General features: G+C 44.7%; 1 protein-coding gene across 1 annotated transcript in view; it reads left to right on the top strand.

Annotated features, from left to right (window-relative positions):
* Window positions 1-1,431: 1,431 nt before the first annotated feature.
* Window positions 1,432-14,443, top strand: part of LOC138852010 (chondroadherin-like) — a 15,774-nt gene continuing 2,762 nt past the window's right edge. Inside the window, exon 1 of the mRNA XM_070081613.1 lies at window positions 1,432-2,802. Within this exon, the coding sequence (XP_069937714.1) occupies window positions 1,571-2,802 (1,232 nt within the window). The 5' untranslated portion in view covers window positions 1,432-1,570. The remainder of the gene's footprint in view (window positions 2,803-14,443) is intronic.

Raw genomic sequence — 14,443 nt, 5'->3', positions numbered from 1 at the left:
GACCTTTCTGCATGACCTTACATTAGTGGGTCTAACCTGACCTTTCTGCATGACCTTACACTGGTGGGCCTAACCTGACCTTTCTGCATGACCTTACACTAGTGGGTCTAACCTGACCTTTCTGCATGACCTTACACTAGTGGGTCTAACCTGACCTTTCTGCATGACCTTACACTAGTGGGTCTAACCTGACCTTTCTGCATGACCTTACACTAGTGGGTCTAACCTGACCTTTCTGCATGACCTTACACTAGTGGGTCTAACCTGACCTTTCTGCATGACCTAACACTAGTGGGTCTAACCTGACCTTTCTGCATGACCTTACACTAGTGGGTCTAACCTGACCTTTCTGCATGACCTAAGACTGGTGTGTCTAACCTGACCTTTCTGCATGACCTTACACTAGTGGGTCTAACCTGACCTTTCTGCATGACCTTACACTAGTAGGTCTAACCTGACCTTTCTGCATGACCTTACACTAGTGTGTCTAACCTGACCTTTCTGCATGACCTTACGCTAGTGGGTCTAACCTGACCTTTCTGCATGACTTTACACTAGTGGGTCTAACCTGACCTTTCTGCATGACCAAACACTAGTGGGTCTAACCTGACCTTTCTGCATGACCTTACACTAGTGAGTCTAACCTGACCTTTCTGCATGACCTTACACTAGTGGGTCCTGTCCGTGACGTGATGTCAGTTGCTTCACTGAATCTGACTTCAGTATATAACACGTCATCTTCCTGCCTGTGCTTTAGACTTATCAAGACTAAGGTACTGAAAGTAGACTTTTGGGCTTAAGGACTGACTACCTAATCTATTGTTTTTCTTTTAGTTTTGGGAGTCTGGGGACTGATTACCTTAACTTCTACTGTTTTTCATAGTTATTAAGACTGGGGACTGATTACCTTAACTTCTACTGTTTTTCATAGTTATTAAGACTGGGGACTGATTACCTTAACTTCTACTGTTTTTCATAGTTATTAAGACTGGGGACTGATTACCTTAACTTCTACTGTTTTTCATAGTTATTAAGACTGGGGACTGATTACCTTAACTTCTACTGTTTTTCATAGTTATTAAGACTGGGGACTGATTACCTTAACTTCTACTGTTTTTCATAGTTATTAAGACTGGGGACTGATTACCTTAACTTCTACTGTTTTTCATAGTTATTAAGACTGGGGACTGATTACCTCATTTTCTACTTATTTTATAACTTTTCAAGGCTGGAGGACTGATTAACTCATCTTTTACTCTTTTTTTTAATTTAGTAAAATTAGGGGACTGTTTAGCTTTTATTATTTTTTTATAGTTTTGTGAGGCTTGGGGACTGATTGCCTTATTATCTACAAGCTTCGTAAATCATCTCTTTAATGAACTGAGAAAGTCATTTTTGAGAAACGTTTTTAAATAATTATATCCATGTGTTGCATATGTGTAACTGAAGAAAACTGCAGGAGATCTGCTAGCCCATGCTAGGCAAGTCCTTCTCAAATCTAACCCTTCACTCATTTGGCCATTGTTCTATAATGATTTAAGATTCTATTTTTTTTCCATTTTTTGCAGATATGTTAGCGTGGTGGCTGGTGTGGGCGTGCGTTGTGGGCGTGACACGTGCGTTCTGTCCAACTGGCTGCAACTGTGACGATAGCGTGCCCAGCGCCCGCTGTGTGGGCGTGGGCATCAATGTGGTACCTATCCTCTTCAACCCAGGCCTGAGACGTCTCAACTTAGCTCACAACATGATCGATTCCGTGGCCCAGGCTCTTGTTTTCTTCGACCGCCTGGAGGAACTAGATCTTTCCCACAATGTGTTGACGTCTTTAGGCACGGGGAACCTGGAAGAGCAGGCCCAACTTCGAGAGCTTCGTCTGGCCCACAACAATCTCACAACTTTGTCTCCTGGGGCCTTCAGGGGCCTAGAGTCCCTCAACTTGCTGGATCTGAGCCACAATGGGATGACAGACTTACCAGCGAAAGTCCTGGATGACATGCCACGCTTAACGGTGTTGCTGCTGGCCCATAACAAGTTGCATCTCCTCGCTGAGAATACCTTCCGGGGACTTAGAGGTCTTCACGTTCTCGATCTGTGTGATAACTATTTCCGACACGTGCCGTCCTCGGCGCTGGACGACCTAAAGAGCCTCAAAGCTCTTCACTTATGCCGTAACCGGCTCACTCGCCTCGATGCTGAAGCTTTCACTACTGACTTGCTCACTTCCCTGTCACTGGAAACTAACATCATCAATTTCGTGGCAGATGCCGCCTTTCACCGCCTCCAAAGACTTCAGAAACTCACTCTCAGTGATAATCTCCTGCGCGAGGTGCCGGTAACTACCCTCTCCTCCCTGCGCATGCTCGATTCCCTCATACTCAGCAAAAACAATTTTACCACCGTCGATTCTGAGGCATTTCACAGCCTAAGCCGCTTGGCATCCATCGAAATTTCACGGTGTCCGAGACTCTCTTCCTTCCATCCAGACGCCTTCAGCCAATGTCACAACCTCCAGAGGCTGACCATTTCCCATAATCCATTGATACGACACCTCCCTGAGAGGCTACTGTCCTCCCTCACTCGCCTCCACACACTGGATCTCCGTGACAATAGTCTCCAGAGTGTATCGGAGACCAGCATGCCCTGGGGGTCCCTTTCTCGCCTCGATCTCAGGGACAACGATATAGTGTGCAATTGCTCTATACGGTGGTTAGCGGCGCTTTTGAGCGCCTCTAACACATCCCTAGCTGCTCCTGATATCCAGTGTGCCTCTCCCGAAAAGCTTAAGGGTCTCTACCTTTCCAGGTAAGTTAGAGAGTTCTTTTTTTTCATTATTTCTGTAATTTTAAAAAGAAAGTTCGTCTGCGATGAATGACCCACCTGGGTTTAGCGGTTAACATGAAATCAAATTAAAAAAACCGGTTTTCTACATCCCAGACTTCACAAACACCTGGAAACAGACATAAATGTAGTGCAATGGGAGTCTTTATTGACGACGACTCGCCCACACAGTGGGCTAGTTGATGGCTAGTTGATGGCTAGTTGATGCTGTTGTGCTCTAATACCTGTTGGAGTTGTGTTAGTTTTAGAGCTAGCTTGTAGAAAAGCTCTCTCTCTCTCTCTCTCTCTCTCTCTCTCTCTCTCTCTCTCTCTCTCTCTCTCTCTCTCTCTCTCTCTCCCCGTCTATCTGCCTACCTCCTACGTGAACACACGGCCCAGTAGTACCATCTGGCTGCCACTACCACACACATTACCAACTTCCGCGTAATCCATTCACTTCTGAGGGCTGCCATCCACAACTCAATCCATCCACCGTCCATTTCCTACCGTTCCAGTTCCTAGTTCATTCCAGCAGAGTGTTCCAGAGTATTATCCCATTGATGCTCTCATTGATGCCGAGATGTCCACTGTCCCCCATCTATTTCCATTGCTGAGTTGATGCTGAATAAAGAGTCGACCGCACATTTCCATCCTTCCATTGGGTAGTTGTTAGTGTTAATGGAAATAACGATTGCTTCACATTACTACACAAAAATATACAATAGGCCTAACAACTTTACATGGTTAATAGGCCTATCATCTGTACACGACCTTCAATAATATTTTATTCCTTAAAATAGAGAGGAAAATAAGCTTTATGTATATATATATACGTATATATATATATATATACATATATATATATATATATATATATATATATATATATATATATATATATATATATATATATATATATATATATATTAATCTTCTGTTCTGTCTCTTATCACCTTCTTCTCCATTTACTTTTTCTTCAGTTTGTTCTCTTGTTCTTGCCTTTGAACAGTCTTCTATGTCGTTCTTTATCTTTCTGTTTTTATTTTCACATTCTCGTATCCTTGTTATTGGATCTCTCTTATTTTTACCTTCTCATCTTCCTTTCTCCAGCCTCTTGTTACCCTACACTCTCCTCTTTACGTACCTTTTTATTCTCCTTTGCTGTTGCAGTTCCTTCTGCTTCTTGATTTTTGTCTGTGTGTTCCTCCTCTTTCTTTCCTCCTGCTCTACATCGTCTCTCTGCTGTTATTCCTTCGTCTCCTTATTTTCTCCTTCCTATTTCATTTTCTTCTGTATTATGCGTCAGAAACAAGTGGTACTGAATCATTTACCAAATTTCGGCAAGCCAGGATTCAACCCCACGACACATTGTCCCGCCTCAAGAGACAACACAATGTTCATGTCACCTTATCCACTACGCCATCGGGACAATGCGTCGTGGGGTCGAACCGTAGCCTGCCGCAGTTTGGTAAATAATTCAATACCACTTGTTTCTTGGTTTCATTACTATATAGATGGCTTGTTGAGGCGGGTATTCAAACAGGAGGAGACTGAAATTAATCCTTGAGCATACCACTGCCATAAGTGTCCTCGCAACATGAAACAAGCCTAGTTCGCTAAGCTCAAGTTGTTTGTAGGATCGATGGTTGAGTGAATAAGGTGACATGTACATTGTGTGATTTCTTGAGGCGGGACAATGTGTCGTGGAGTCGAATCCTGGCAAATGATTATATATATATATATATATATATATACATATATATATATATATATATATATATATATATATATATATATATATATATATATATATATATATATATATATATATATATATATATATATATATATATATATATATATATATATATATATATATATTATACACCCTCATCGCCACAGTATTCACCACCACACAGTTACCTCAACACCACCACAGCACCACAACCAGGGTCCGTCATGGCTCCAGCTTATTGAAGATAACTCATTACAGAGGTACGTGGGTTGGGTCCCAATATTACAACGAGTAGGCGGGTGTGCATCCAGGGGGTGGGTGTTCCGGGGTGGGCGTGCCGTGGGCGTGGCGAGTGTGTGTCGTCTATATATATATATATATATATATATATATATATATATATATATATATATATATATATATATATATATATATATATATATATATATATATATATATATATATATATATATATACATATATATATGTATATATATATATATATATATATATATATATATATATATATATATATATATATATATATATATATATATATATATATATATCCTAGATAGGTCGTACTGAACGACTGCAAATTGATTAACAGAAAAATGAACGGCACTCGAACCGTGGCCTAGTAGAGCACCATTCAACCACGAGGGTTCCAATAGGATGATTTTTCAACCAGCACTTGTGTGTGACATAACTTTATCAGCTGCATCATCAGCAACTGCACCAGCAATAAGTTATTTAGACCTATGGAGAGGAGCTTCCCTCTTCTCCAAGATTAAAACCCTCGCCCCTGTAGGAAAATAAAACCTCTCTCCATTGCTCAGTTCCTCCTGGTTTTTCCCCTCAGTTCCTCCTGGTTTTTCCCCTCAGTTCCTCCTGGTTTTTCCCCTCAGTTTCTTCTGGTTTTTCCCCTCAGGAAAAAAAAGTTACTTTAGCACATGAATATGCAATGAGGATTTGATTAACCTAAATTGCGAATCTAGATCTGCCCCTTAAGACTGTGCAGGAGGGAGGTACAGTCTTATGAGGCACACCAAGACTGTGCAGGAGGGTGGTACAGTCTTATGAGGCACTACAAGACTGTGCAGGAGGGTGGTACAGTCTTATGAGGCACTACAAGACTGTGCAGGATGGTGGTACAGTCTTATGAGGCACTACAAGACTGTGCAGGAGGGAGGTATAGTCTTATGAGGCACTACAAGACTGTGCAGGAGGGTGGTACAGTCTTATGAGGCACACCAAGACTGTGCAGGAGGGAGGTACAGTCTTATGAGGCACACCAAGACTGTGCAGGAGGGTGGTACAGTCTTATGAGGCACTACAAGACTGTACAGGAGGGTGGTACAGTCTTATGAGGCACTACAAGACTGTGCAGGAGGGTGGTACAGTCTTATGAGGCACTACAAGACTGTGCAGGTGGGTGGTACAGTCTTATGAGGCACTCCAAGACTGTGCAGGAGGGATGTACAGTCTTATGAGGCACACCAAGACTGTGCAGGAGGGTGGTACAGTCTTATGAGGCACTACAAGACTGTGCAGGAGGGTGGTACAGTCTTATGAGGCACTACAAGACTGTGCAGGAGGGTGGTACAGTCTTATGAGGCACACCAAGACTGTGCAGGAGGGTGGTACAGTCTTATGAGGCACTACAAGACTGTGCAGGAGGGTGGTAGAGTCTTATGAGGCACACCAAGACTGTGCAGGAGGGTGGTACAGTCTTATGAGGCACACCAAGACTGTGCAGGAGGGTGGTACAGTCTTATGAGGCACACCAAGACTGTGCAGAAGGGTGGTACAGTCTTATGAGGCACACCAAGACTGTGCAGGAGGGAGGTACAGTCTTATGAGGCACTACAAGACTGTGCAGGAGGGTGGTACAGTCTTATGAGGCACACCAAGACTGTGCAGGAGGGTGGTACAGTCTTATGAGGCACACCAAGACTGTGCAGAAGGGAGGTACAGTCTTATGAGGCACACCAAGACTGTGCAGGAGGGTGGTACAGTCTTATGAGGCACACCAAGACTGTGCAGGAGGGTGGTATAGTCTTATGAGGCACTACAAGACTGTGCAGGAGGGAGGTACAGTCTTATGAGGCACTCCAAGACTGTGCAGGAGGGTGGTACAGTCTTATGAGGCACACCAAGACTGTGCAGGAGGGTGGTATAGTCTTATGAGGCACTACAAGACTGTGCAGGAGGGAGGTACAGTCTTATGAGGCACTCCAAGACTGTGCAGGAGGGAGGTACAGTCTTATGAGGCACTCCAAGACTGTGCAGGAGGGTGGTATAGTCGTATGAGGCACACCAAGACTGTGCAGGAGGGTGGTACAGTCTTATGAGGCACACCAAGACTGTGCAGGAGGGTGGTACAGTCTTATGAGGCACACCAAGACTGTGCAGGAGGGTGGTACAGTCTTATGAGGCACACCAAGACTGTGCAGGAGGGTGGTACAGTCTTATGAGGCACACCAAGACTGTGCAGGAGGGTGGTATAGTCTTATGAGGCACACCAAGACTGTGCAGGAGGGTGGTATAGTCTTATGAGGCACACCAAGACTGTGCAGGAGGGAGGTACAGTCTTATGAGGCACTACAAGACTGTGCAGGAGGGTGGTACAGTCTTATGAGGCACACCAAGACTGTGCAGGAGGGTGGTACAGTCTTACGAGGCACACCAAGACTGTGCAGGAGGGTGGTATAGTCTTATGAGGAACACCAAGACTGTGCAGGAGGGTGGTATAGTCTTATGAGGCACACCAAGACTGTGCAGAAGGGAGGTACAGTCTTATGAGGCACTACAAGACTGTGCAGGAGGGTGGTACAGTCCTATGAGGCACACCAACACTGTGCAGGAGGGTGGTACAGTCTTATGAGGCACACCAAGACTGTGCAGGAGGGAGGTACAGTCTTATGAGGCACTCCAAGACTGTGCAGGAGGGAGGTATAGTCTTATGAGGCACACCAAGACTGTGCAGGAGGGTGGTACAGTCTTATGAGGCACACCAAGACTGTGCAGGAGGGTGGTACAGTCTTATGAGGCACACCAAGACTGTGCAGGAGGGTGGTATAGTCTTATGAGGCACACCAAGACTGTGCAGGAGGGTGGTATAGTCTTATGAGGCACACCAAGACTGTGCAGGAGGGAGGTACAGTCTTATGAGGCACACCAAGACTGTGCAGCAGGGAGGTACAGTCTTATGAGGCACACCAAGACTGTGCAGGAGGGTGGTACAGTCTTATGAGGCACACCAAGACTGTGCAGGAGGGAGGTACAGTCTTATGAGGCACACCAAGACTGTGCAGGAGGGAGGTACAATCTCATGAGGCACTCCAAGACTGTGCAGGAGGGTGGTACAGTCTTATGAGGCACTCCAAGACCGTGCAGGAGGGAGGTACAGTCTTATGAGGCACTCCAAGACTGTGCAGGAGGGTGGTACAGTCTATGAGGCACTCCAAGACTGTGCAGGAGGGAGGTACAGTCTTATGAGGCACTCCAAGACTGTGCAGGAGGGAGGTACAGTCTTATGAGGCACACCAAGACTGTGCAGGAGGGAGGTACAGTCTTATGAGGCACACCAAGACTGTGCAGGAGGGTGGTATAGTCTTATGAGGCACACCAAGACTGTGCAGGAGGGTGGTACAGTCTTATGAGGCACACCAAGACTGTGCAGGAGGGTGGTACAGTCTTATGAGGTACACCAAGACTGTGCAGGAGGGAGGTACAGTCTTATAAGGCACTCCAAGACTGTGCAGGAGGGAGGTACAGTCTTATAAGGCACACCAAGACTGTGCAGGAGGGAGGTACAGTCTTATAAGGCACACCAAGACTGTGCAGGAGGGTGGTACACTCTTATGAGGCACTACAAGACTGTGCAGGAGGGAGGTACAGTCTTATGAGGCACTACAAGACTGTGCAGGAGGGAGGTACAGTCTTATGAGGCACACCAAGACTGTGCAGGAGGGTGGTACAGTCTTATGAGGCACTATAAGACTGTGCAGGAGGGAGGTACAGTCTTATGAGGCACACCAAGACTGTGGAGGAGGGTGGTACAGTCTTATGAGGTACTACAAGACTGTGCAGGAGGGTGGTACAGTCTTATGAGGCACTGCAAGACTGTGCAGGAGGGTGGTACAGTCTTATGAGGCACTCCAAGACTGTGCAGGAGGGTGGTACAGTCTTATGAGGCACTGCAAGACTGTGCAGGCGGGTGGTACAGTCTTATGAGGCACACCAAGACTGTGCAGGAGGGTGGTACAGTCTTATGAGGCACACCAAGACTGTGCAGGAGGGTGGTACAGTCTTATGAGGCACTACAAGACTGTGCAGGAGGGTGGTACAGTCTTATGAGGCACTACAAGACTGTGCAGGAGGGTGGTACAGTCTTATGAGGCACTACAAGACTGTGCAGGAGGGTGGTACAGTCTTATGAGGCACACCAAGACTGTGCAGGAGGGTGGTACAGTCTTATGAGGCACACGAAGACTGTGCAGGAGGGTGGTACAGTATTATGAGGCACACCAAAACTGTGCAGGAGGGTGGTACAGTCTTATGAGGCACTACAAGACTGTGCAGGAGGGTGGTACAGTCTTATGAGGCACCTCAAGACTGTGCAGGAGGGTGGTACAGTCTTATGAGGAACTACAAGACTGTGCAGGAGGGTGGTACAGTCTTATGAGGCACACCAAGACTGTGCAGGAGGGTGGTACAGTCTTATGAGGCACTCCAAGACTGCAGGAGGGAGGTACAGTCTTGTGAGGCACTCCAAGACTGCAGGAGGGAGGTACAGTCTTGTGAGGCACTCCAAGACTGCAGGAGGGTGGTACAGTCTTGTGAGGCACTCCAAGACTGCAGGAGGGAGGTACAGTCTTGTGAGGCACTCCAAGGCTGCAGGAGGGAGGTACAGTCTTGTGAGGCACTCCAAGACTGTGCAGGAGGGAGGTACAGTCTTGTGAGGCACTCCAAGACTGCAGGAGGGTGGTACAGTCTTGTGAGGCACTCCAAGACTGTGCAGGAGGGAGGTACAGTCTTGTGAGGCACTCCAAGACTGCAGGAGGGAGGTACAGTCTCATGAGGCACTCCAAGACTGTGCAGGAGGGAGGTACAGTCTTGTGAGGCACTCCAAGACTGTGCAGGAGGGAGGTACAGTCTTGTGAGGCACTCCAAGACTGCAGGAGGGAGGTACAGTCTTGTGAGGCACTCCAAGACTGTGCAGGAGGGAGGTATGGTCTCATGAGGCACTCCAAGACTGTGCAGGAGGGAGGTACAGTCTTGTGAGGCACTCCAAGACTGCAGGAGGGTGGTACAGTCTTGTGAGGCACTCCAAGACTGCAGGAGGGAGGTACAGTCTTGTGAGGCACTCCAAGACTGCAGGAGGGTGGTACAGTCTTGTGAGGCACTCCAAGACTGCAGGAGGGAGGTACAGTCTTGTGAGGCACTCCAAGACTGCAGGAGGGAGGTACAGTCTTGTGAGGCACTCCAAGACTGCAGGAGGGAGGTACAGTCTTGTGAGGCACTCCATGACTGCAGGAGGGAGGTACAGTCTTGTGGAGCACTCCAAGACTGCAGGATGGAGGTACAGTCTTGTGAGGCACTCCAAGACTGTGCAGGAGGGAGGTACAGTCTCATGAGGCACTCCAAGACTGTGCAGGAGGGTGGTACAGTCTCATGAGGCACTCCAAGACTGCAGGAGGGAGGTACAGTCTTGTGAGGCACTCCAAGACTGCAGGAGGGAGGTACAGTCTTGTGAGGCACTCCAAGACTGCAGGAGGGAGGTACAGTCTTGTGAGGCATTCCAAGACTGCAGGAGGGAGGTACAGTCTTGTGAGGCACTCCAAGACTGCAGGAGGGAGGTACAGTCTTGTGAGGCACTCCAAGACTGTGCAGGAGGGAGGTACAGTCTCATGAGGCACTCCAAGACTGTGCAGGAGGGTGGTACAGTCTCATGAGGCACTCCAAGACTGCAGGAGGGAGGTACAGTCTTGTGAGGCACTCCAAGACTGTGCAGGAGGGAGGTACAGTCTTGTGAGGCACTCCAAGACTGTGCAGGAGGGAGGTGCAGTCTTGTGAGGCACTCCAAGACTGCAGGAGGGAGGTACAGTCTTGTGAGGCACTCCAAGACTGCAGGAAGGAGGTACAGTCTTGTGAGGCACTCCAAGACTGCAGGAGTGAGGTACAGTCTTGTGAGGCACTCCAAGACTGTGCAGGAGGGAGGTACAGTCTCATGAGGCACTCCAAGACTGCAGGAGGGTGGTACAGTCTTGTGAGGCACTCCAAGACTGCAGGAGGGTGGTACAGTCTTGTGAGGCACTCCAAGACTGCAGGAGGGAGGTACAGTCTTGTGAGGCACTCCAAGACTGCAGGAGGGAGGTACAGTCTTGTGAGGCACTCCAAGACTGCAGGAGGGAGGTACAGTCTTGTGAGGCACTTCAAGACTGCAGGAGGGTGGTACAGTCTTGTGAGGCACTCCAAGACTGCAGGAGGGTGGTACAGTCTTGTGAGGCACTCCAAGACTGCAGGAGGGAGGTACAGTCTTGTGAGGCACTCCAAGACTGCAGGAGGGAGGTACAGTCTTGTGAGGCACTCCAAGACTGCAGGAGGGAGGTACAGTCTTGTGAGGCACTCCAAGACTGCAGGAGGGAGGTACAGTCTTGTGAGGCACTCCAAGACTGCAGGAGGGAGGTACAGTCTTGTGAGGCACTCCAAGACTGTGCAGGAGGGAGGTACAGTCTTGTGAGGCACTCCAAGACTGCAGGAGGGTGGGATAGTCTTCCCAGACGTACTAAGACCTCCCATGATACATTGTTTCTGAAATTCACAGCGTTAAGGCTCAGTTTATTGCATTTGGAAGATATTAACTGCCCCAGAAAGGAGCAGTTTCTAGACAGCAAAACCGTGTGTATATATATATATATATATATATATATATATATATATATATATATATATATATATATATATATATATATATATATATATATATATATATATATATATATATATATATATATATATATATATATATATATATATATATATATATGTCTTGCCGAATATGTAAAACTGGTCAATTAGCAAGAACTCATTTAAAATTAAGTCCTTTCTGAAATTTTATCTTATACGTTTAAAGATATATTTTTTTCATTAATGTTAATGTAAAAATCTTTAATTTTGCACCAAAAGGAACTTAGAAAACTTACCTAACCTTATTATAACAAGAACAATTTATTTTAGCCTTACCCAACGAAATATATTTTAGATTTGTTTACAATAATTTTATACTTAACAAGCACAGTGAAATATATTTTTTTCGATAGGTTCAGAATGATTTTGGCGGAGTTATTGCATACACAAATTTTCACTTGTCCTATATGGCAAGATGAGCGTTGCTATTTAAGCCAAGATGGCAAGTTCTGCTTATTCGGCACGACATATATATATATATATATATATATATATATATATATATATATATATATATATATATATATATATATATATATATATATATATATATATATATATATATATATATATATATATATATATATATATATATATATATATATATATATATATATATATATATATATATATATATATATATATATATATATATATATATTTAATGTACTTTGCAATACTTTTTGAAGCTTGATCTTCTGTGGGTTGAACTATAGCTCCTGTCCCAGCTTCTATGGTGTCAGTCAGCTAGTTTAGCTAGGTCAACTTTGCGCTCTGTATAGAGCTTTCTATGGTCTCTCACAGCTCTATGTTAAGTTTGCCTCCTCTAGCACTTCCAGCTCGTTTCGCTCAACGTAGAGCCTGACCAAGCTCCACACAGAGCGAAATGTTATTCCCAATAACATGTTTCTGACCTGGTGTTCTGGTTACAGTTCTCTCGTTATTAGTAATATTACATCCGGGTGTTACAGTATATTGACGATTTTAACCGGTTCTTCTGTATTTATGAAATTCGTTCTTAGAGGTCGTATATAAACATCTAACTGGCCAATGTTGTGATAGGAAAACATTACTTAGAGTCTCACTGATAAATGTTTGGCGAATTTCGGTTCAACTTGTGAAAGTACGTTAATATTGTAGCGTGATTTTCGCTTTTGTGGTCTGTAAGTGGGTATTGTGTTGAGGATTTGTGTGTTGCGTGCTGGCATTGTGGGGGGGGGTTGTTTGTCTTCTTGTGTTGCGTGCTTGTGTTGCGTGTCTATCTGGTTTATATTTTGTCTATTGACTTCGATTTCTTGTGTATTAACTTCGTGTTTGTTAACTGCGTAGTTTATGTATATCAGGCTGGTATTGTGTGTCTATCACAGCCATGGGGGGAGTTGAGTGATAGCTCTAGGCTATTCGTGTTGCAATCGACACATCAAGAGCTTGCAATGTTGCAGAAATGAGTAGGAAGCCCAAGCAGTTTCGTTCAGGGAACGATTTTGGACTTCCTACTAATTTCTGTAACATTGCAAGTTCCTGAAGACGTGTTGATTGCAACACGAAAGGCCTAGAGTTATCACTCAACTCTCCCTGTTCTCGTTTTACCTACATATATAATAACATCGTGATTTCTCACATTATATATATGTATATATATATATATATATATATATATATATATATATATATATATATATATATATATATATATATATATACATATATATATATAAAGTGTAAAGCACCCTTCTGGCAAGACAGTGACGGAGTGAATGATGGCAAAAGTTTTTCTTTTTCGGGCCACCCTGCCTTGGTGGGAATCGGCCAGTGTGATAATAAAAATATATATATATATATATATATATATATATATATATATATATATATATATATATATATATATATATATATATATATATATATATATATATATATATATATATATATATATATATATATATATATATATTTTATCACACTGGCCGATTCCCACCAAGGCAGGGTGGCCCGAAAAAGAAAAGCTTTCACCATCATTCACTCCATCACTGTCTTGCCAGAAGGGTGCTTTACACTACAGTTTTTAAACTGCAACATTAACACCCCTCCTTCAGAGTGCAGGCACTGTACTTCCCATCTCCAGGACTCAAGTCCGGCCTGCCGGTTTCCCTGAATCCCTTCATAAATGTTACTTTGCTCACACTCCAACAGCACGTCAAGTATTAAAAACCATTTGTCTCCATTCACTCCTATCAAACACGCTCATGCATGCCTGCTGGAAGTCCAAGCCCCTCGCACACAAAACCTCCTTTACCCCCTCCCTCCAACCTTTCCTAGGCCGACCCCTACCCCGCCTTCCTTCCACTACAGACTGATACACTCTTGAAGTCATTCTGTTTCGCTCCATTCTCTCTACATGTCCGAACCACCTCAACAACCCTTCCTCAGCCCTCTGGACAACAGTTTTGGTAATCCCGCACCTCCTCCTAACTTCCAAACTACGAATTCTCTGCATTATATTCACACCACACATTGCCCTCAGACATGACATCTCCACTGCCTCCAGCCTTCTCCTCGCTGCAACATTCATCACCCACGCTTCACACCCATATAAGAGCGTTGGTAAAACTATACTCTCATACATTCCCCTCTTTGCCTCCAAGAACAAAGTTCTTTGTCTCCACAGACTCCTAAGTGCACCACTCACTCTTTTTCCCTCATCAATTCTATGATTCACCTCATCTTTCATAGACCCATCCGCTGACATGTCCACTCCCAAATATCTGAATACGTTCACCTCCTCCATACTCTCTCCCTCCAATCTGATATTCAATTTTTCATCACCTAATCTTTTTGTTATCCTCATAACCTTACTCTTTCCTGTATTCACCTTTAATTTTCTTCTTTTGCACACCCTACCAAATTCATCCACCA

This window comes from Cherax quadricarinatus, unplaced genomic scaffold (assembly GCF_038502225.1).
Source record: "Cherax quadricarinatus isolate ZL_2023a unplaced genomic scaffold, ASM3850222v1 Contig3354, whole genome shotgun sequence".
Taxonomy (NCBI): Eukaryota; Metazoa; Arthropoda; class Malacostraca; order Decapoda; family Parastacidae; genus Cherax; species Cherax quadricarinatus.
Note: the sequence above shows the minus strand (reverse complement) of the source record. Positions and strands in the feature narration are given on the sequence as shown.